The sequence below is a fragment of the Temnothorax nylanderi genome, unplaced genomic scaffold, assembly GCF_030848795.1.
Source record: "Temnothorax nylanderi isolate EJ_2023f unplaced genomic scaffold, tnyl_v1.0 TNYL_tig0019_pilon, whole genome shotgun sequence".
In the NCBI taxonomy this organism is placed as follows: Eukaryota; Metazoa; Arthropoda; class Insecta; order Hymenoptera; family Formicidae; genus Temnothorax; species Temnothorax nylanderi.
This window is the reverse complement of record NW_027249081.1, coordinates 352,170-375,553: the sequence shown is the minus strand read 5'-3', so window position 1 is coordinate 375,553 and position 23,384 is coordinate 352,170. Positions and strand designations below refer to the sequence as shown.

The 23,384-nt window shown below is 36.3% G+C and overlaps 4 protein-coding genes across 5 annotated transcripts in view; 1 reads left to right on the top strand and 3 right to left on the bottom strand.

The window, feature by feature from the left end:
• Nucleotides 1-546: 546 nt before the first annotated feature.
• Nucleotides 547-5,025, bottom strand: LOC139768893 (odorant receptor 4-like). The gene is made up of 7 exons (XM_071699540.1): nt 5,010-5,025; nt 3,447-3,716; nt 2,808-3,288; nt 2,309-2,399; nt 1,946-2,077; nt 1,474-1,629; nt 547-762 (listed from the first exon to the last, which is right to left on the bottom strand). Exons 1-7 carry the CDS (start codon nt 5,023-5,025, stop codon nt 709-711), a joined length of 1,200 nt encoding a protein of 399 aa, XP_071555641.1. The 3' UTR covers nt 547-708.
• Nucleotides 5,026-7,434: 2,409 nt separating this feature from the next.
• LOC139768951 (odorant receptor 4-like) lies at nt 7,435-12,317 on the bottom strand. Its single transcript, XM_071699628.1, has 7 exons — nt 12,302-12,317; nt 10,735-11,004; nt 10,100-10,580; nt 8,880-8,979; nt 8,576-8,695; nt 8,359-8,514; nt 7,435-7,675 (listed from the first exon to the last, which is right to left on the bottom strand). The coding sequence occupies exons 1-7, from the start codon at nt 12,315-12,317 to the stop codon at nt 7,622-7,624; spliced, it is 1,197 nt and encodes a 398-aa protein (XP_071555729.1). The 3' UTR covers nt 7,435-7,621.
• A 363-nt stretch (nt 12,318-12,680) lies between these two features.
• Nucleotides 12,681-22,505, bottom strand: LOC139768947 (uncharacterized). The gene is made up of 4 exons (XM_071699621.1): nt 22,029-22,505; nt 18,021-19,093; nt 16,115-17,773; nt 12,681-13,848 (listed from the first exon to the last, which is right to left on the bottom strand). The coding sequence occupies exons 1-4, from the start codon at nt 22,041-22,043 to the stop codon at nt 13,725-13,727; spliced, it is 2,871 nt and encodes a 956-aa protein (XP_071555722.1). The 5' UTR covers nt 22,044-22,505; the 3' UTR covers nt 12,681-13,724.
• The window catches only part of LOC139768949 (uncharacterized), a 30,586-nt gene continuing 20,932 nt past the window's right edge, over nt 13,731-23,384 (top strand). For both annotated transcript variants that reach the window (XM_071699624.1, XM_071699623.1), the window contains exon 1: nt 13,731-13,850. The gene's annotated coding sequence lies outside the window, so the exon portion shown is untranslated. The remainder of the gene's footprint in view (nt 13,851-23,384) is intronic.

Sequence of the window (23,384 nt, the reverse complement as noted above, 5' to 3'; positions counted from 1 at the left end):
CAAGATTTTTTGCATTAAATATTTTTGCATTAAAAATTTTGATATATTCTAATTTTTCAAATATATACAACGGCTTCTTTCCAAAGATTTATTTATACTTGGTGCCATTTTCTGATATCATACTTTTTGTAGGTAAACAGATATATTCTGCCTTCGTTGATAATCATTGATGTTTACGGCGCAAAAAAATCGCTTGAATCACTTTCCGCGATTACACTAAATTGCCATGATTTTGTGGTTACTTAGGGAGCTTTTCAGCAAACGACACAAGTCGACACAATAAGTATCGTTTTTTCTTTGTTACTCATTACCAAAAAAGAAAGATAGAACGATGCTTGTGTCGACTTGTGTCGCTTGCTGGAAAGCTCCTTTAGTATACAAAGGATTTAACCGCTACCATCTTAATACATGTACAAACTCTTGTGTGGAACAATTAACTAGTAACACGAGTAACATGTCATTATCATGTTACTGAACCGAATATTGTGAATATTAAAAATATTGTTTTTTCTATTTAATATAGCCAAATTAAGTTATAACGTCGAAAAATGATAAATAAACAATATGTTTTGTTGCACAAAAATATTTATCCAGCAAAAATTACATTACACGTAATATATGTAATCCTATTTACACAGTACCTATATAGAAAATAAGTAGTAATCAAGTATCGCAATTAATTTAGTATCCATTCCAGCATTATACTCTCTAATCCATCATTGTCAGCAATACAGATAGGTATCCCATTGACGTTTTCACCGTCTACGTAGAATAAAAATAAAATATAACTTCCGATTTTTGTCTCATAGGTTATAATAATAATGATACTATTCTTCTAGTCTTAGTTTATATAATATATTTAAAAAGCACAATATTCAGCATACAGAGAGTGACAAAACAAGTCTTATTGATCAATTCTTGGAAGGTTCTCTTCTGTTCTAAAGCGTGTTCGAATCTTGTCATATTTTTAACTTTTTCTCCTCAAAGTTTTAATAAGTAGCTTTGTTGTTGTAAATTATCCATTGCGGCTGCATTTGAATCTCCAGACTCTGAAATCCATTTTAGAAAATCATTTTATTTTGTTCCGCATGAACTTTAGTGTCGTTTTTCCACTTCGCCGTTGTCCTAACTTGAACTTGGCGCGAGATGTGACCGTGTTTCCTGATATGTGTATATAATGATACAGAATCTTGAACCGTTCTGCGCAACTGTTAGTTTTATTTTAAAAGTTGTAAAAGTACTTTCTTTTAGTTAGTGTAATCGAAAGAGAACATTTTCAATTTTGACAATAAAGTATAAATTACTTTAGAACGTAAAAAATAAAAATCTTATTAAAAATTAAAAGTGTTTATCTCTCATGCTTTGTCTCTTTCTCTCTCTCTCTCTCTCTCTCTCTCTCTCTCTCTGTAGGCTAAAAATGAGATTTTTGTTGCGCGGAAAATAAAGTGTTTTTTTCTCTTATAGATATCTTACTGTTCCGAACATTTCTAATGAAAAAGCTCCAAATTTTCCAGCCGTCAATCTAAGCGGAACTGTAGATCGATACAACATAAACATTAAGTTCTTCGCGTCTTTCGATGATATATCGTACCACTTGCATTCATACACGCCATACGCCATATTGGTGCTCTGGAAATTATATTTCTGTAGATCCAAAATTATTTAACGACACGACTAGCCAAAATTAATTCTTTATTAAATCACAACGTTTCGACCCTAATCGGATCCTTATCAAGTGAGATATTTTTACACAGCTTCAACTCTCACTTGATAAGGATCCGATTAGGGTCGAAACGTTGTGATTTAAAAAAAGAATTAATTTTGGCCAGTTGTGTCGTTAAATAATTTTGGATCGTTTTTAATATTTACTGGCGAAGAGAAATTATTGTTATTATATTTCTGGTTCGCACAGAAAAATCGCGTTTGACGTACATAATTACTTTACCTCCGTTAAAAGTTTTTCAGCTGAGTAACAATAAATATACAAATGTGTCAATACAAGAACGACGTAAAACGAGAGAAAACCCATTTTGACAAGAGATACATCCAAATGATTTGATATTATCTGAAAATAATACTTTTCTTTTTCTAAGTCGAACAATTGTTTGTAAATAATCAACCATTTGTAATAATAACCATAAAATTTTAATCTATATCTCAATTCTTTATTGAAAAATCATTATTAAACTAAAAAATTAAAAACATTTAAATTAAAAATTAAAATTAAAAAATTTAACATGTATTAAATTTTTCTGTTGCATAAACATAAACTATACAGAAAACAAATCATCTTACTTACCATGAAAACTTGAAAGCTTTCAAAACACAGTTGAAAAGTAGCGGCAAACATGTGTACAAATAACACAGCGCTATAGCAGTCGTCAACTGTCTTTGCGTTCCTTAAAAATTCATGTATTTCATACTCTAATTATAATTATTGATTAATTATAATTATTTTAATGTACAAATTTTAAAAAAGATTTAATTTAGGATCTCAATTTCTGAAAGTAAGCTTATATCTCACTTTTTTATTGTCCACATTTAAGTCTGTCTTTAAATTTTTTTAAATTTGTAGAATCTTTAGAATCATATTATATGTTTAAAAAAGTATCTTAATCAGAAAAATATTTTTTGTCTGTGAGACATTGTATACACCCCTTCTTATAAATGAAACAGAGAGACACATTAAATTTTATTTTAAAATATTATAAATAATTAATGATGATATCTCATGCATAAATTGCTGTAAATGTTTAAAAAGGTTTTGCACTATATTAAATAACCTGCCTTGAAATTTGTTGGCATACCTGATGAGATGTTTGTGACGGATAGTGATCGCAGCTAATCCTTTCTTAAATCTCGAGGAGGATATAAATCCTTCGGCTAGTTTGTCGACCAGATCGTTGAGTGCCGATCGTAGATTTATCAACTGTGCGCATATGTGCAGCAGGAGTATCGAGACGAAACTGTCGACGGTAGAATTGATGAAGGCCGTGGATATGCCGCCGGAAAGTTGAGTGAAAAAAGTAATTTCGTAGTTCGGACTCCTGTGAATGTTGTAAGGATAGGTGGACCCATACACGAGGGTCCGTTGAGATTGGTGCATATTTCGATAGAACTTCTGCAGATTGAAAGAAAGGTAAAACGAGAGCGCGCACACGCTGCACACGTAACAACTAAGAGATAAGATTCTGCCACGTCTCGCAATATTTAACATTGTATTTCGTTCCCGGTCGTTCTTCGAAGTCATCCAATCGGTCACGACCGATGTCATCAGCGTTCGAAGTGCTTTCGGATTAAACATGATACATCAGTACGAATAGCATGAATGGACGATATCGTTTTTATATAAATAAAACTGTTGTACAATATTGATGTTAAAATTAAATAACGAATTTTCACATATATATCTCTCACGATAAGAATATATCGATGCAATAACTTACTTTCACCGTGATACCAAGTACCGACTAATTTGCATAGTGCCATCAAGCTGTAGTTTGCGGAAGCGACGTATTCCACCATCCGTGCCACATTACCCCAGGAAAGAATCATATTCGTCAATTGCGGCACGATCACGTAAAGGCACAGGATACACGTAACAATTATGAATCTTATGCTTGGTCGGTGGAAGTCACTCGAAGTCGTGAATGGATCGGGCCATACGCCGAATACCCGCAAACATTGGCGACTCAGCGCAAAGGCGTAATTGAAATCTAATCATAAAATCGCATTTCATAAAGAATATTTCAGCTTATTGCTAATTTAGAAAAAACATTATCCCTTTACATTATTTTTTTCAATTTGTTTTACTGTCTTGCTAGAAGTAATCACTTCATATTTCACGAATGTTTTGTAGTTATATAAAGGTATCTCTAAGTAGCACTCATAGTAAATTTCACTTTATTTGTATTATTTCTTACAATTTGTCATGGAATATTACAACTAATTAGAATTGCTCAGGAGAAATATCAAAAAGAGATGAATAATAGAAGTAAAATAACATGTCAAGGGATACGGTAGTGTATACGCGCAGCGCGAGACCGCCCCGTGTATCTTTACGCGAACTCGTTGTGAGTTATACCCGGGATTATTAGATATTATTTTACTAAAGTTAAACTAAAAATTTAAAGTGTTCTTAGTGATAGCATTTATAATAACTCTCTTTAAAAGGTTCTTCTTCTTTTGTAAGATTTTGTATTATTGTTTTGACGAAAAAGACTGCTATTTTAATCGTACTTCGATTTTTAAGAGTTAAGATTTTCGACAAACTCTTTGTCTATAGCAGAGAGAAGTAAGAAATAAATCGTGCACACATCAGCAGAATTAACCGTTTAATTTATGCACCATGTTCAACCTTGGCACTCAAAACTCACTTTGAAACAATCTATACGCGTCGAAAAAACGAGCTTTTGCAAGCATATCGAAAGTTTTATATCTGTTTTCGCAAAACTTTCGTGGAACACGAAGTTCCGAACTTTTATGACAGATGTATAGACACCAGGCAAAAAATAAATGCGAATTTTTGCGACAAATTGTTAAAAGCGAATTATTCCCTTTATTTAATGTGAAATCTTTAGTTATGTAAATTATTATCTGTTTATAATATTGAACGTCCCTTATTAAAGAATTATTTCATGAACAACACATTGAGTAACAAACAGGATATATAGTCAAGAGAAGAACTATCTTGGTAAAGGAGAAAAAATAAATTGTAATATGAAACAATATGATTAGTTAAAATTGGAAATAAGAAAAATATTGAAAACGAATCACTATTATTAAGATAAATAATAATATTTTATATAAAATAAATTATTTAATATTATAAGGATTTCATTAATTTATTACTCTATCGATACTAATTTAATTATAATTAATTTTGAAAATGATTGAAAGTGTAAGTTTTATACTATATTGTATTATATTTCACTTGACGCGCTTATTTATTATTTTTAGTGGAATATCGTGATGCAAACTTTCTGCTACTTTTTCGAGATATGTTCTACCTTCGTTGACGTTCATTGCAGTTCACGGAACGAAAATTATCGTTTAACTGAGTCGCTCTTCGTGATTACATCAAACCGTCTGATTTTGCGCTTGCTCAGTAAACGAAGGATTAAACCTACCATCTGTGAGTATTTCTGCGAACCCTTTCGATAAGAATCAATAGTAACATGAGCAGTACATGATCACCATGCGCTGTATCAAATACCGTGAATGTAGTGCTTGCTTTTGGGCTATAAGCAAATTGCTTGCCCGACGAGGACTTTTCGTTCATTCACATCGACCAGTGCTTAATTTCCAGCCGTTCAAAATCTGCAAAGAGATGTCACTGAAGTAAGATTGAATAGACTTGAACATTGCACGTATGTCGTAAAAAATATCATTTATTCGTGGTAAGGGGAGAAATAAATATATTTGCGTAACGGCTGGCGACGTTCTCTTTCTAAAATTAGTAATATTTAGTAACGTTTCTATCGTTTCTGATTTCTCAACGCATCGAGATAAATTATACTTCACGCATAGCGCATAATTTCGGACAGAATGCGGGTATAAGAAATGAGACAAGATAAAGTGACAGCAGAAATATTCATCAAAGAGTGATTAGGAAATATCGCGATATGGTAAAATTTGGAAACATTCGGAAATTGCTGAGAATGCAACTCACTTACCGCTGAGCTTACATCTTCTCTCTTAAATTCTATACGTGATTGTCTAAATTACAAATATAAGTGCATATTAAATAATATCTCCTCGGGGGCAAGTGTGTACAGTTTTGGCTCGGTATTGACTCAACGACTCACTTGGTGAAAACATTTAATTACAAAATCGTAAACGCAAATTAATGAAGTGCTTTTCTAAAGATTACGTTGAAGATTTTAAATATAAATAATTACAATCACGCGAGTCGTAAATATCCACTGATCAGAAGATATTTTATGTACCCGGATAACGAGCAATTTACATATTGCCAAACTGAAATTTGCGGGATTTTCCACCATCCGAGACACGTCATCCCAAGCGCGGATTACATACATTATTTGAGACATGGATACGTACAGGATCACAGAACTAATCTTGCTTGGGTTCGAATTATGTAATAAAACTGTTTTTATTTTTTGTCTACGTGTCCCATGAGCGGAGATACTGCGATGCAAAATCCGAATCGGCAAATTTATATTTAAGAAACGTCATTGTCGTCGTCTGTACTATTGGTTTTTCCATTTTTGGATGGCGTAATTTTTCGTTAGCGTTGCGTTTAAAAAAATTATTGGAATATCCCGACAAGTTTTCATGATAACTTCTCTACATCGTAGATATACAAGCGATCGCATTTTAAAACTAGCCAAGCATCACGTACTGTTTCTTATTGATACTAGGTCAATAGATTAACAGTAGGTATTCATTAATACAATTAGTAAAATTCAACAAGTTGCACGAAAGATAAATAAATTATATTGTGTTGTTAATAATAAGCATAGTTTTATTAGCTTTAAAATAGTTTTACAACTTATGTGTAGGGGAACTGTGCTTAATATCGCCCTTGTTCCTCATTCCGCACTCTACGATATTGAGACTACGATACTGTTACATGTTGCATTCTGTCAGTGAGCAGTGGAAGCTGTTGAACAACGCTGCTTTGAATGATCTTTTATATTATTTCAGTTAGAAATGTGATGTAAAAAGTAGCGTTGCAGTTCACACATAGTTTTAACGAGGTTTCGATGTATACAAAAAAGATATATATTAAGAACAACATTCTGCCATGAAAATATGTAATATATTGTGTCCAATTTTATTCCTAAATTAGAGATATTCGTTGCTAACCATTATTCCGATGCTTTGATCGGTTATGTTTCTTCTTTGCAGTATTCCTAATTCCGCCCTCTAAGAACGTTCATTATACCGCCCATTTTTCCTAATTGGTCTGCCTTTAGAATACCTCTAAAGCTCCCTCAGCCTCCTGTCCAATGAGTAACAAGATCTTTTTCCGAGAGTAAATCGGCCAGGCAGGATGCTGATCACATCACTTCACCCTATAGTCCGTGAAACCCCATTGACTTTCTTAATCGTTAAAAGAGGGTATTTTTTTTTACCAATCTTATGTGTTCTATTTTAAGTTGTTTCTATTTCCAACATATATTGCGTGTCATAATTGTATTTTAAACAAAATTAAGGGTGTAAGGGTGCGATATTAGAAACACTTTTTTTCGATATCGAAAAATGCTACTTTTTTTGTTTTCTTTCAGAAAAAATAGTTAAAATATACTTTGAACACATTCATGCTACAGAGATCATATTATAATAATCCTAGAATAAAATGATGCGGTTTAGTTATATTCTTATAGAAGTTTTTATAGAAGTCAAAATTTTGGTTTTTAAAAATGGGGTGTGACATTAGGCACAGTTCCCTTGTAGCATTATCTTCTTAATTAAGAAATTAAGTTGTGACGTCGAAAAATGATAAATAAATAATATGTTTTGTTGCACAAAAACATATTTATCCAGTAAAAATTACATTACAGGTAATATATGTAATCCTATTAACACAGTATATAGAAAATAAGTAGTAATCAAGTATCGCAATTAATTTAGTATTATTCCAGCATTATACTCTCTAATCCATCATTGTCAGCAATGCAGATAGGTATCCCATTGACGTTTTCACCGTCTGTGTAGAATAAAAATAAAATATAATTTCCGATTTTGGTCTCATCGGTTTAATAAAAATGATACTATTCTGATACCCTTAGTTTATATAATATATTTAAAAAGCACAATATTCAGCTTACAGAGAATGACAAAACAAATCTTATGGATCAATTCTTGGAAATTTTCTCCTGTTTTAAAGCGTGTTCGAGTCTTGTCATATCTTCAACTTTTTTCCCCTCACTGTTTTAAGTAGCTTTGTTTTAAATTATCTATCACGTCGTCATCTGAAGACTTTGAAATCCATTTTAGAAATGCTTTTTATATTGTTTCACATAAACTTCAAAGTAATTTTTCCATCACACCGTTATGCTGCAAGTGAACTTGGCGCGATATGCAACCGTGATATATGTATATGTATATGATGGTGCAGAATCTTGAGCCATTCTGCTTCGAGCAACTGCTGCTCGGATTTAATTTAATAGTTGTAAAAGTACTCTCTTTCAATTAGTATGATCGAAAGAGAACATTTTTAATTTTTATAATAAAGTATAAATTACTTTAGAACGCGAAAAATAAAACTCTTATTAAATATTAGAAGTGTTTATTATCGTGTTTTTTGTCTCTCTCTGTCTCTCTCTGTAGGCTAAAAATGAGATTTTTGTTGCGCGGAAAATAAAATGTTTTTTCTCTTAGATATCTTACTGTTCCGAACATTTCTAATGAAAAAGCTCCAAATTTTCCAGCCGTCAATCTAAGCGGAACTGTAGATCGATACGCCATAAACATTAAATTCTTCGCGTCTTTCGGTGATATATCGTACCACTTGCATTCATACACGCCATACGCCATACTGGTGCTCTGAAAATTATATTTCTGGTTTGCACAGAAAAATCGCTTTTGATATACATAACTACTTTACCTCCGTTAAAAGTCTTTCAGCTGAGTAACAATAAATATACAAATGTGTCAATACAAGAAGGACGTAAAACGAGAGAAAACACACTTTGACCAGAGGTACATCCAAATGATTTGATACTATCTGAAAATAATACTTTTTTATTTCTAAGTTCAACAATTGTTTATAATAATCAACCGTAAAATTTTAATCTATATCTCAACTCTTTATCAAAAAAACATTACTACTAAACTAAAAAATTAAAACATTTAACTTGTATCAAATTTTTCTGTTGCATAAAGAAAACAAAATAAATCATCTCACTTACCGTGAAAACTTGAAAGCTTTCAAAACACAGTTGAAAAGTAGCGGCAAACATGTGTATAAATAACACTGCGCTATAGCAGTCGTCAACTATCTTTGCGTTCCTTAAAAATTTATATATTTCATACTCTAATTAATTATTGATTAATTATAATTATTTTAATGTATAAATTTTAAAAAAGATTTAATATATAAGATCTCAATTTTTGAAGTAAACTAATATCTCGCTTTTTTATTGTCTACATTTAAGTCTGATAATCTTAAAATTTTTTAAAATTTGTAGAATCTTTAGAATTATATTATATTTAAAAAAACTATCTTAATCAGGAAATACTTTTTGTCTATGGGACATTGTATACATCTCTTCGGTAATTGTTTAGATGGGGGGGATCACCTTGGATGACCTTGATATTTTAGTATGTTTTCAAGGTCACCCTCCTGATTGACCTTCAGAAGGTTTCAGCCCGCGCTTGTTATTCATTAAAAAGTTATTAACAAAAAAAGTTTGGAAAATATAGCAGCTATTTTGAGTATTGGAAGGCATAAATAACTAATATTTACGTGTGTGTGCCTTGCTTTAAAGAAAATCACAACTTCTATAAAGCAGGGCATACACACGTGTGTATGTGCCCTGCTTTAACGAAAATCACAACTTCTATAAAGCAGGGCATACACACGTGTGTATATGCTCTGCTTTATAGAAGTTGTAATTTTCGTTAAAGCAGGGCACACACACACACACACACGTGTGTATGCCCTGCTTTATAGAAGTTGTGATTTTCTTTAAAGCAGGGCACATACACACGTGTGTATGCACTGCTTTATAGAAGTTGTAATTTTCGTTAAAGCAGGGCACATACACACGTGTGTTACCGTTATTTATGCCTTCCAATACTCAAAATAGCTGCTATATTTTCCAAACTTTTTTTGTTAATAACTTTTTAACGAATAACGAGCGCGGGCTGAAACCTTCTGAAGGTCACTCAGGAGGGTGACCTTGACAACATACTAAAATATCAAGATCATCCAAGGTGATCCCCCCCCATCTAAACAATTACCATCTCTTCTTATAAATATGAAAGGAGAGAGAGAGAGAGACACATTGAATTTTATTTTAAAATATCACAAATAATTAGTAATGATATCTTATGAATAAATTGCTGTAAATGTTTAGAGATGTTTTGCACTATATTAAATAACCTGCCTTGAAATTTGTCGGCATACCTGATGAGATGTTCGTGACGGACAGTGATCGCGGCTAAACCTTCCTTAAATGTCGAGGAGGATATAGATCCTTTGGCTAGTTTGTCGACCAGGTCGTTCAGTGCCGTTCGTAGATTTATCAGTTGTGCGCTTATGTGCAGCACGAGTAACGAGACGAAACTGTCGACGGTACAGTTGATGAGGGCCGAGTACGTACCGCCGGAAAGTTGAGTGAAAAAAGTAATTTCGTAGTTCGGACTCTTTTGAATGTTGTAAGGATAGGTAAATCGATACACGAGGGCCCGTTGAGGTTGGTACATATTTCGATAGAACTTCAGCAGATTGAGAGAAATGTAAAACGTGACTGTGCACGAGGAGGCCACGTAACATCTAAGAGATAAGGTTCTGCCACGTCTCGCAGTATTTAACATTGTATTTCGTTCCCGATCGTTCTTCGAAGTCATCCAATCGGTTACGACCGATGTCATCAGCGTTCGAAGCGCTTTCGGATTAAACATGATACATCAGTACGAATAGTATGAATGGGCGAGACCGTTTTTACATAAATAAAACTGTTGTACAATATTGATATTAGAATTAAATAATGAATCTTTACATTTATCTCTCACGATAAAAATATCGATATAATAACTTACTCTCACCGTGATACCAAGTACCGACTAATTTGCATAGTGCCATCAAGCTGAAGTTCGCGGAGGCAACGTATTCCACCATCCGAGTCACATTACCCCAGGCAAGAATCATATTCGTTAATTGCGGCACGATCACGTAAAGACACAGGATACACGTAACAATTATGAATCGTATGCTTGGCCGGTGAAAATCACTCAAAGGCGTAAATGGATCTGGCCATACGCCTAATATCCGTAAACATTGACGACTCAGCGCAAAGGCGTAATTTAAATCTAATCATTAAATCAAATTTTACAAGGAATATTTCTACTTATTGCGCATTTAGAAGAAACATTATCCCTCTACGTTATTTAAAAAAATTTTTTTACTGTTTTGTAATCATGAGAAGTAATCATTTATTTATTTATAAATTTAAAATCCGCGTCATATTTTAAAAATGTTTGGTAGTTAAAGGTGTCTCTAATTGTAAGTAGCACTTATAGTAAATTTCACTTCATCTGTGTTACTTCTTACAATTTGTCATAAAATATTATAAGTTACAACTAATTTGAATTGTTAAGGAAAAATATCAAAAACAGTTGAATAATAGAAGTAAAAAAATAATACATATTATTTTACTAAAACTAAACTAAAAATTTAAAGTGTTCTTGGTAATAACATTTATAACTCTCTTTAAAAGATTCTTCTTCTTTTGTAAGATTTTGTATTATTATTCTGACGCTATTTTAATCATACTTCGGTTTTCTAAGAATTAAAGTTTCCGACAAACTCTTTGTCTATAACGGAGAGAAGAAAGAAATAGATCGTGCACACATCAACAGAATTAACCGTTCAATTTATGCACCATGTTCAACTTTGCCACTCAAAAACACTTTGGATCAATCTATACGTCGAGAAAGCAAGGTTTTGTTAGCATAGAAAGTTTCGTATCTATTCTCGGAAACTTTTGTGTTCTCGGAAACACGAAGTTCCGAACTTTTATGACAGATGTATAGACACCCGGCAAAAAATAAATGCGGATTTTTGCGACAAATTGTTGAAAGCGAATTATTCCTTTTATTTGATAAGTAACCATTAGTTATCTAAATTAAATTATTATATATTATCGTCTCTTACTAAGGAATCATTTCATAAACAACATATATTAAGTAACAAACAGAATATGTGGTCACTTTAAGAAAAGAAATATCTTTGTAACGCTAAGATAGTAAAAGTAAATTGTAATGTCAAACAATATGACTAGTTAGAATTGATTAAAATTAGAAAAATATTAAAAACGAAGCATTATTATTAACATAAATAATATTTTATATGAAACAAATTATTTAATAACATTTCTTCTTTAATTTGTTTCTTTACGGATAGAAGTTTAGTTATAATCAGTTTTTGGGAAAATTTTATACATTTTTAGCCGGAATGAAAAGTTCTTATTAACACACAAATGATTGAAAACGCAAGTTTTATATTATATTGTATTATATTTCACTCGACGGCGGGCGCGCTTATTTATTATTTTTAGTAGAATATCGTGGTGCAAACTTTTTGCTACTTTTTCGAGATATGTTCTACCTTCGTTGACGTTCATTGCAGTTCACGGAACGAAAATTATCGTTTAACTGAGTCGCTCTTCGTGATTATGTCAAACTGCCTAGAGATATCATGCCTGATTTTGCGCTTGCTCAGTACACGAAGGATTGAACCGCTACCATCTGTGAGTACTTCTGCAAACCCTTTCGGATAAGAATCAATAGTAACATGAGCAGTACGTGATCACCGTGCAGTGTATCAAATACCGTGCATGTAGCGCTTGCTTTTCGACTATAAGCAAATTGCTTGCCCAACGAGGAATATTCGTTCATTCACATCGACCAGTGCTTAATTTACAGCGGTTCAAAATCTGCAAAGAGATGTCACTGAAGTAAGAATGAATAGACTCGAACATTGCACGTATGTCGTAAAAAATATAATTTATTCATTGTAAGGAGAGAAATAAATATATTCGCGTAACGGCTGGCGATGACGTTTCTCTTTCTAAAATTAGTAATATTTAGTAACGTTTCGATCGTTTCTGACCTCTCAACGCGTCGAAATAAATTATACTTTACGCATGACAATTTATATTCGGACGGAATGATGGGATCAGAAATGAGACGAGATGAAGCGACAGGCGAAGATATTTACCAGGGGACGATTAGGAAATACCGCAATACGGTGGAGTTGGAAACATTCGGAAATTGCATTAAAATGCAACTCACTTACCGCCAAGCTTACATCTTCTCTCTTAAAATCTATACTTAATTATCTAAATTACAAATATGAGTGCATATTAAATAATATCGCCTCGGTGGCAAGTATGTACAGTTTTGGCTCGGTGCTGACTCAACGTATTTAACGAAAACATGTTTAATTGCAGAATCATCGCAAACGCAAATTAATGAAGTGTTTTCCTGAAGATCTCGTTGAAGATTTTAAGTGCAACTAATCACAATCACGCGAGTCGCAAATTTCTATTAATCGAAAAATATTTTATATACCATGCGAATTTATTATATCCGGCGAGCCTTGGAAGAACGCATTAATTCTATTTATTGTTGGCATTTGTATGCATCAACATGTTTGAGTAAACTAGTTTTATGTAAAAAAAATGTTTCGTGCTGATTTGTTTGTTGTTTCGTTAGTTATTGGACGCAGTTAAGGAATTCGCGCATTGTTAATAATTATATAAGATGTCCTGTTGGCATTTTTGACGCAAGAATATTTTCCGTTGATAATCGAAATAATGGTCTCATAATAGAAACGTCGAGACGAGAGCAGTTTGTGCATTGTGTCCGAGAAAAGAAGGGGGATTTAACTAATTAGGATCCTTTCCGGGATGCAAACGCAACAAAATGCTAAGAGTAGAATATCTTTTTTTACAGAACTGAATTAGAGTTGAAAGTGCCAACTTGTAGGAGATGAGTCGATGGATGCAATTTGAGAACTACAGGCGTGTCTAAAGGAAGACGTTGCCGGGTCTTGCCTGTGGGCACAGGAAGCTGGAACAATCGTGTCTTCTGACAGCGTCCATGACCTCCTCGAAGTGACTGGACACCTGTATGGCCGCTCCAGGTTGGATTCTGTAAGTACGCGTGAACGTCGATTAGTGTAGGATAGCGAACCATTAGAAAGTCGGAGACACACTTCGACAAATGACCGGCACCGCGGTTAATTACTAATTAGGTGTGCACTAGATTGCGAATCTTTAATCTTCTCACCGTGTTCTCCATTAACGATCGCTCGCTCCAATTAACTCGCTTTCTTTAGGGCGCGCGGCGCACCGATTCGGGATACATAATCTGATTTAGAAGTATCTGTACTTTCATCCTGAGGTAAATTAAAGACTAATTAAGTATTTATTAATTATAATGCATTATAATTGTATGGAGTAAAATTTAATTATGCTTCTTGAATATAAACACGACGATAGGTTAATCTCAAACTAAGCAAAGAGAAGTAAAATTTGTCTTAGTAAAATTTTATTTCAATATTTACTACTTTATTTTAATATTTATCGACTAATTAAATGCACGAAATTGAGAGAAACGGACTTGTTTTAGAAAAGTTTTAAAATCTTGGAGGCATAATGTATGTGTAGCAGAACACTGGCAAAGGAAGTATATTGTCCTTCTTTCATTGGACATTGCAATTCTCGCTATTTTTAGAAATGCGGTTTGTCCCGCAAATTCTCGTCACGTATGTGAGAACTGCTTGCTCGGGAATAGTATGCATTACAACATAGTACATGATATAATGCCGCTCTCTCATCGGTATATGAATGCACGCGTTCGCAGTGAATCGAATTGAATAAATAGCGTGTATTTCACGTGTTGTCGGTACAGGAAATGCCATATTTGTCATTAACAATCCATTCGTATATAACGAACACGTAATATCGTTGGAATTACTCGCGAGAAGCTCTCTTATCCCACTTTGAACTTATCTCAAGCGATACTTGTCTTTCTTAAACGAGACCTTGTAAACTCCTCGAAGTTTTCCGAATTCTAACTATTTCTAACTTTCGAAACTAAAAGACATGTGAAACAATCTTCATTACATTGGAATGATATAAATAAAAAGGTGTGTGAAAATTTATTTGTATCCGTTACGAATTAATTAATTTATGTGTTAATAATTACGAATATAAATATTTCCAATATGCAAATTTTAAACAGGCTGAATTATTTGACATGATACATTTCGCTTAATTATTATATGACACTGATGAAACCACATCAGAAAGCGACTCAGTAGAGATTATATACACGATTAGGAAGAACTGGAAAGAGAAGCGAACGCGACGTAGTAAGTAAATTTATAAATTATCATATTAGCTGCACGCGAGTTTTCTCTTTGTCTTTTCTTTTCTTTTGTTTTCGTGATAACATGTCTGAGTCTCTTTCTCTCTGTCTCTCTCTCTCTCTCTCTCTCCCTCTTTCTCTCGCCCATTTTTTTCTATCGTACATGGCCAGCGCGATAGCGGACAGGGGGCAGCGTGCGCATACAGTGAAACTGTGCTAAGAGGTAAAAGTCGAATCAGTCAGTAGGACGTCGTCGGCGAAAGCTGGAAGAAAGTTATACACTCGGGCTATAGTTCCGACTGTTATCGGTGTCTCGTTGACGCTTCGAGTGCCTGATAGTTCTGGTCGATTAAATCGGCTTGTACGGTTTCGTGAGAACACGGCGAGAGTCGATGCGATAGTTCATTGTATTTCGAGAGTGACCATTACCAACAAATAACGGTTTGCAATATCTTTAATAAAGCAAGCGTAACCGCAATATACCTATGTGCATATTATACGCGTATTATTTTATAAATGCTAACAGTGAAGAAAAACTGTCACGTTAATTATGACATCTTTAATAAGAAATTTTACTTTGATGTAATACTGCAATCAATCATTGTTATATGAGAATTTTGAACAAATACTGAAATAATATACTTCAAAAATAAAAATAGAAATAATTAAATACTGTACTTAAAAAATAAGAATTATATTAATAAAAATAAGTAAGAAAAATGAAGGATTTAAATGCAGTATGTATCTTAACAACGATCTCAAAAATTTTAAGTGAAAAAATGAAAAGATAAACAAATACCTAACAAGAGAAGATAATAATTTCTAAATAGAAATGTAAAAGGCACATTTGTAATAATTTTTTATTCCACCGAAATTTTTTCAATTTTAAATAATCTATTAAATTTACATAAATCGCGTATCCATCCGACTATATTATAATAATTATGTTCTAAGGTCATTCAACGATTTCCGAACGTAAAATAGTAAAATAGAAATGTTTCCGTCTCTTATAGATAAGAAAATGTGATAGATCGAAAGTACTCACAGTCTCAGTAATGCTGCCATCTTTTTCTCCATGAGCACCGAGGCATCGGAACCTCTTTCGATCATCGTGTCGCAAAATATCCTTTTGGCGCAGGGCGTATTTGTCCAATCGCCCGGTATGTGAGCAACTTCCGCGACTTCCGCATTCTCCAGATTCTGCAACGTGTCCAGAAGCTCCTGGTCACTTTCGACATTTCGCTTTCGTCTCCTGTTTGTTGTTTCCTTCTCGAGATCACTCCCGAGAACTTGCGATCTGTCCAACACGAAAAAAGCACCGTCGGCTCTCTGATTTCTTCTTCGTCCATTATCTTCATTTATCGAAGCCACGGCGTTTTTCAATCCGTTCTGATTCAACATATCTACTTGAAGATTTTCTGATGGGATCTTCAAGCTGTCTTCGACAATTAGAATAGCATTTTTATTCAGGTGTTTCTCCTTATTCTTCTTTGGAATTAGGAATTCGGTGATGTCGACGCGATCCGAGCCAGCAGGCAGATCAATTTCCACGATCTCGCTGATGGAATCGGCCCCTTTCCTCTGGAAACGCTTGCTGCGGACCAGATTTTTCATGTCGGCGTCCGTCTTAAAGATATCTAGATAGTCGAGACTTCTCTTTTTACGTCTATGAGTCTCCACGTAATCAGCTTCGTCCACCACCTGTTTACTCTCCCGATTTTCAATCCTCTCGGCGTTACGCTTGTCCTCCTCCAGGACCAAGAAGACCCCGTCGCTTTCCGCCGAATTCGTGCCCTCGTTTCCCGCTTTGTCGTCCTGGGGGATGTTTTGCAGAATGTACAGGGTCTGCGGCGTCGCTTCGTTCGATCTTACACTCTCGTCCTCGAGCGTTCCTAAGTATGCTCCAGCTTCCAAAGCGCGCTTGTGCTCTAAATCGGCGTCGTCCACGTTTGATCGTTTCAAAACGTCGACATCGAGATACCGTCCGACCGCCACGGCGCCTATGCCGAGGGCGGCGCCAGATGCGACGAGACCTAGAGCCGGTATTAGGATACTGGTACCTGACGCCACCGTGTCGATCTTGTCCTGAGCCTCCTTGCCCTTAGACAGACCGAGATTCTGCGATATCTTGTGAGTAGCCTCCACCAAAGGATCGATCACCGGCCTGGTAAACTGCGAGACCCTCTCGACTCCGGTGGAGAACTGGTTCTTCAGATTTTCGGAGATTTTCACCCAGAAAGGCGGCTCGTACGGTCGTTTCAAGCCGTAGAAGTGCTGATTCGGATAGTAGTTCTTCGTGGTGTAGCTGTCCACGATGTTCTTATTGTTCAGCACGTACTTCTTCTTGTGACGTTGCTCGGTGAACGAGTGTTGATTCTCCGGGAAATTGTCCGGTCGGCGTTTCTCGTTCTTCAGGATCTTAGCCGGTTGCACGCCCAGCTCCGGATGGGCGTACTGGAGAACCGGCGCGCGGGCGCCGGCCTTCAGCGCTACCGGCGCGATGGTCTGACTCTCGGGGGTGTAACGTTGAGAGATCGGGTAGCTCGCGACGCCGTCCGGATGCAGCATCCTCTTGTGGACACTCGCGCGGTAATGGTCGTTACGTGGCTCGTACACCTCAGCCTTCAAGGCTTCGTTTTTGTAATTTCTCGGATCCCACTCGAAGTACACGTTGCGGGCTTCCTCGTCGTAATTACGACCATACCTGTCGGGCGTAAGGCAAAATGAGAAAACTGTGAAGAATATTGTCAAATATAACAATATAATAATCTGTAATTAATAAATAACTAAAATGATTGATATAATTATTAAATTTTATCAGCATCTATGTTTATGTGGATATGATAAGTAGTTGTAATTGGCGACACTTTGTTTTAAGCACTCTTAAAATTTTTTTTGCCGATACTCAAGCAATATTTGACTAATTTTCTACAAGTCGTATCTTTCCTTACCTTCGATTAATATCCTTAAAGAACTTCTCGAATTTCTGCCTCTCCGCGATATCACCGAAAGGCTCAACAGGAGGATCCGCGGTAACCGTCGGACTGCCTTCAGGAGTTATCAGCTTGTTGTTGATAACTCGAGCGTTTCGCCAGGTCTGCACCTTGTCGATAGGCTCGTCGGGCACTCTCGTACCATGAATTACCGGCGTGCCGTCGATATCCAACGACATAGGCGATCTCTTCGGCACGGTCTTCACGTTGATCTCCGAACGAACAGTCACCTCCGGAGGTACAGCTTTACCATCTCGGTTCTTCAACAGGTTGGCACCAATATTTGTCCTCGTAGACGTTATGTGAGGTATATACATGTAATGAAACCCATCGTTCGCAACACCTTGATCGTTAAGCTCGAGGTTTCTCTGAGCTCGGTCCTGGAAGTTCCTGGCAAACAGGATACTGCCGAGTCCAGCCTCGCCCAGCCTGTCGTAGTTCGTCCTCTCCTCGACGGTGGACTCCAAGTTTGCCGGCAACGGCTTCCAATTTCGATACTCCTCCTCTTCTTCCGGCGTCTCCTGTTTCAAGGCTCTTCCCTCCGCGTCCAACGGTGTCCAACTACCATAATCGATTACACTGATAGGTTGACTTTTCTCAGATGCCGGTCTCTTATCGATTCGATCGATGTCCGGCTTTTCATTTTTTGATTCCGAAGATCTGAAGATCGTCGCCCTGATCTGTTCCACTTGAGCTTCCTCGAGTCTTCGAACCTCATCCTTCCTTTTGGCTTCGTTTTCCTCATCATTGAGCACTGATTCATTCTGTGCATTTATCGAAAAATTTCTTTTATTTTCTAATATAAAATTCGAATCTTCTCGAGCAGGCTTCGAATCATTGAACGATGATTTGTCTCGTCGCTTGATGATCAAAGTGGCCACGTTGCCTTCGCTCGTTCGCACTTTCAGCTCTTCCGTTTCACCCGGAAGACTGCGAGAGACCTTCAACATCGTCCTGGTATAGCCTGGTTTGGGTAACTCGCCATAGCATGTGCCAAGGGTCAAGGCCACGAAGAACAGAAGAGAGATAATCTAAAATAAAATTAAATTGCGTAATATAAAATCCATCATATAATTCTTGAAACTGTCAAATTATATTTTCTATACTGACTTTTAGCTTTTCCAATCAAAATAATTATTATATTGCGATGAATTAGTTATAATGCTAGATTAATAATGCTTAACGTTAACGATATTATAGTAGATTTCGTATCCAAACTTTTTTCAACTAATAGTGGCCAAGATGTAACATGAACGAAATTTAGAAAAAAAAAAAAAACATGATTGGGAAATGTTACGTTAGATCTGTGCAAAGTTGCAATTTTTCTTCAGTTTACGGTTGACTTCGATTGTTTGATAATTTTCATCGACACGACGGGATGACGCGACGCCTCATCAGAGATACTGCGCGCGCTGTAATTCTTGCGTGAGCGTGTGCATCTGATGTTGCGTACCATGCATGATTGCGCCTCGACGATTGAAGAACAAACGGAGACGACCGGAATGCGAAATGAGTTTCAAAAAAAGGTTTTCGAAAGTCGGCCTCACACGAGTCCCTAGAAGCCCCGCAATCTGCCCGCAAACAAATACACCGGCAAACATTTAACTGCCGTGGTTTTTCGAGTCGCGTCCCGCGAATTCGCGTCAGCGCGCAACTCGATTTATTCGTAACGGATGAATCGGCCGAGTCATCGGAGCGGCAACCGCTCGAGCGGTTCGGCGCCGAGAGAAATTTAATAGCCCCTCGAGATTGCCGGCATTCTTTCCCGGCATTAGAAAATAGCAATGTAGTAACCGAACGGCGGGTTACTTTCTATTATCTAAAATGTGACGATTACCCCTGATTGGAATTACGCGCAGCTGACAATCGCGCGATTGCGCCTGTAAATTTGCAGCTGACACATTGCGTGAATTACAAAATATCATCTCGACGTATCGAAACTAGGTGATAGAATCGTAACACGGAGTGCTCGCGAAGAAATACGAATATGTAGATCATTAAAGTAGATAGCAGAACGTCCGCCTTCTCGGGGGGGATGGGGGGGAGGGGGGATCGATGGTCGCGCCAGTAATTAATTAATTAAAATTTGTGCTATTAGTCTCGTTTCCTTGGAGAATGTCATTATTTGGAGTACAACCTTTCGAAATCACTCAAAGTCCTCGTTAACGAGAAAACGTCCGAACATCCGGCCGTTGAAGTACGTGCACTTGAAGTTCGACGTGTGTTACGGCGGGGAAAAAAAATACTTTCTAATCGCGCACGTGCAAAAAGCGGATAAAATGAAATAAAATCGTGAAAGGTGGCTCTGGACCGAGCGCGCGCTCCGCCGCAACAAGTGAAATGGAACGACATGCTTTCCCCGTGCACGTTTTGCGCGAAACACGCGCGTGCGTTAACTCGTCTACTATATGGCCGCGTACGTATCGTGCCATATACATATACGTCAGCAGGGAGTATGCGAAACGATCCACTTTTTCCATTCCGATGACTTTCGATAGACGATTGACAACTATTGATATCTGATATCGATACGTGGCCGAAAGAGTACTTTTTGCAATCTCTCGTATTAATTTCGATAGCAATTGCTCATTTATTTGTCTCATACACATTCAAGAATTAGGATTTAATCGACTTGATTAGAAATTACACTTTTAAGAGCATTTCAAGAATGAAAGGTCGATTATTCTCCCAAAGCTATAGATACGTTTAAAATAATTTGGAACCTTGCGCGAATGTAAATAGAAATCCAATCAGTAATTATATTTTATCGTGTTTAGAAAATGATTTTGGCAAATTTAATAATTATTTCATGTTTTCTATGTTCATATCGGAAAGACGTTATATATTGCCAGTTACAGTCGATTTAAGTTACTTTAATTTTTAATAATTAAAATATTTGAGATTATTTCTTCAGCTATTAAGATTGTCTCTAACTTATTACGCTACATTAAATTTTATATTTTTATGATTTTCTTTTTATGATTTGTATGTCTTTTTGTTTAAATCTAAAATCTTATGTCAACATTCAAGACCTTACGTTTAATAATTAATCATTTAATAATTAATAAACCGCTTAATAATTAATTATTAATTAACCATTTATTATATATTTATTTTCGAAAAATGATGTATACATTTTCCATTTGAAGGACCGAATTTCGTGCGAAACATAAAGATATGCAGCGCAACGATACGCATGGCACACTGATGCATGTCACTCGTGGTTTCCGCTCCAGAAAATCCACGGGTCGACATTAATTGCACGGCAATTAAGTCTAGATCTAGTTTTTTTTCCCGATGACCGTCGCGTTCATTCGTCTGGAAACCGCCCACGCTCTATCGCCGATCGTTGATCGTGAAGATCGGGTTTCGTCACGCGTGCCGATCGATTAAGCACGGGCGTCGTGAGATGATCGAGATTAACCCGCGATCAACCGTGCGGTATCGTTCACGGCTCATTATTGCACCGATCACGAACAGAGATAATCCGCGCGTGTATATTTACGTAATCGACGGAAATAACAGCCCAACCGCACTTTTTGCCAATTAATTAATCATTATTGCTTCTATTTTATTGATGTTTCATTCATAAAAGTTTTTGCAGGTGAGATTGTTAAAATTTTCTAGATATCACGTATATGAAAGAGGTAAAGTCACACCTGGTTGTTGAAGCAATGAAGAAATGCTTACTTTAGTCTGGAAAAGCGATTTCTCTAAATAGCCGTTAATTAATTGCGTAATGCTGAATATTTTACGATTGAGAAACTAATTTTTCACAAAATTGATAAAAAAAATAGCACAGTTTGGCCGCGCAGTTTCCACGTTTCTTCCCGTTTAACAACTTATTGAAACGCGCACGATACAATTCGCAGAACTTTCTACGAAAATCACGCCATCCTAAACTCGCGACGCGTCACATGTATATTTAACGATAAAAGTAGAAAAGAAAGAAAGAGAAATATTTACCTGGCATTTCTTCATCGTCGCTCCTGAATTTCCTAGCAATCTCTGCGATAAATAATAAAAGATTACGAGGCGGCGCGGAGAAACGTGCACGAGATCTCCGCGGGGGGAAAACACGAAGATACTTTCTTCAGGACTGCATGATATGCGGCTGTCACCGGTTTTCGTCGCGAATTGAGAAACGTCGCGCGAATCGCGGTGTCTCTGCCACCGGCTCTTCAAACGCGTGACGAAAGTGACGAAGAAAGAGGAGAAAAAGGGGCTCTCTCCGGGAGGCTCCCTATCGCACCTGTTGACTCCCGGAATATCTTCGCGAGACTGACGGAGCCGCTCGACCGGCGGCTCCTCGTGCGCCCGATCAACGTATGAGCGAAACTTCTCTCCGACCTACTTCTCGCGCCCGCCTTCATCTTCTTCCGTAGCGACGCGAGACGTCCGCATTTAACCCTTCCGGTGAGAGAGGGGAGGCTGATCCTTCTCCTATCGTTCGGTATCCATGAGATTTAAGGGAGACATTTGGGGTGATTAAAAATTATTTATATTAAATTGTCATTATAATATATTAATTTGTCCGTCATAATAAATGTGTGATCACAATGTTTAATCTTTCCGGAAGGAAGTTCACCCTTTTTCTATTTTTACGATTTATTTACACGAGCGAAAGAAAATGCCCACGCAACTGAAGACGTTTCTGTACACAATTCAGGTGTGAGAAGTGTTAAATGGAAGAGAAAACTATGCCATATTTATATAACAAAAACGGGCTTCTTTTCAGAGAGTTCTTTTTCAGAATTCTTTTAACCGTTCGAGATATTCGTCTTTCATTTTCTCGTGGTCCAAAAATATGAGACAGAGGACCTGTATTTAATTTGTAGTTTCTATGCAAATACCAGTTCTCAGTTTAAATGTCAGAGATATCGTTTAGCAAAAAAAATTCATTAGGTAGCTTAAACAACTTTTAGGAGAATACTATTTAGATGAGTTACCGATCATATGTTATTAATCGACTAGAGAACAGAGAGGGACAGAGGAAGAGAGAGAGACAGACGTAATGGTATAGAAGAACGTGTTGTTCATCAGGAAATAAAAATAAATTAAATCTTTTCGGGTTCTTTTACAAATTAAAGCAACTTTTATTTATGCTGCATGACGAAATTAATTTATGGCAATAATGCGTTACTTCCGTTCGTTCCAATTACCGCGCCATTGCCAAGAAGAATTTACACATTCGAGACGACGATTGGACCACGTCATTACATCTTTATCTCTGGTTTCCTCTCCTCTTAATACTTTCTCAATACTCATATTTCGGTCTTCATTTCTTTTACACCCACTTTCATTTCGTGTTTTCGGACTTGT

Bases quoted from the DNA above. Each gene is read 5' to 3' on its own strand.
- LOC139768951 (XM_071699628.1), bottom strand. The intron at 10,581-10,734 runs GTAAGTTATTAT...TTAATCCGAAAG, and splicing joins TACTTGGTATCACGGTGAGA to CGCTTCGAACGCTGATGACA. The intron at 7,676-8,358 runs GTAAGATATCTA...TATTCTACACAG, and splicing joins CATTAGAAATGTTCGGAACA to ACGGTGAAAACGTCAATGGG.
- LOC139768947 (XM_071699621.1), bottom strand. The intron at 17,774-18,020 runs GTAAGGAAAGAT...TACGCCCGACAG, and splicing joins TTTAAGGATATTAATCGAAG to GTATGGTCGTAATTACGACG. The intron at 13,849-16,114 runs GTGAGTACTTTC...GCGTACTTACAG, and splicing joins ATGGCAGCATTACTGAGACT to AATCCAACCTGGAGCGGCCA.
- LOC139768893 (XM_071699540.1), bottom strand. The intron at 2,400-2,807 runs GTATGCCAACAA...TGAATTTTTAAG, and splicing joins CGTCACAAACATCTCATCAG to GAACGCAAAGACAGTTGACG. The intron at 1,630-1,945 runs GTAAAGTAATTA...TATAATTTCCAG, and splicing joins CTGAAAAACTTTTAACGGAG to AGCACCAATATGGCGTATGG.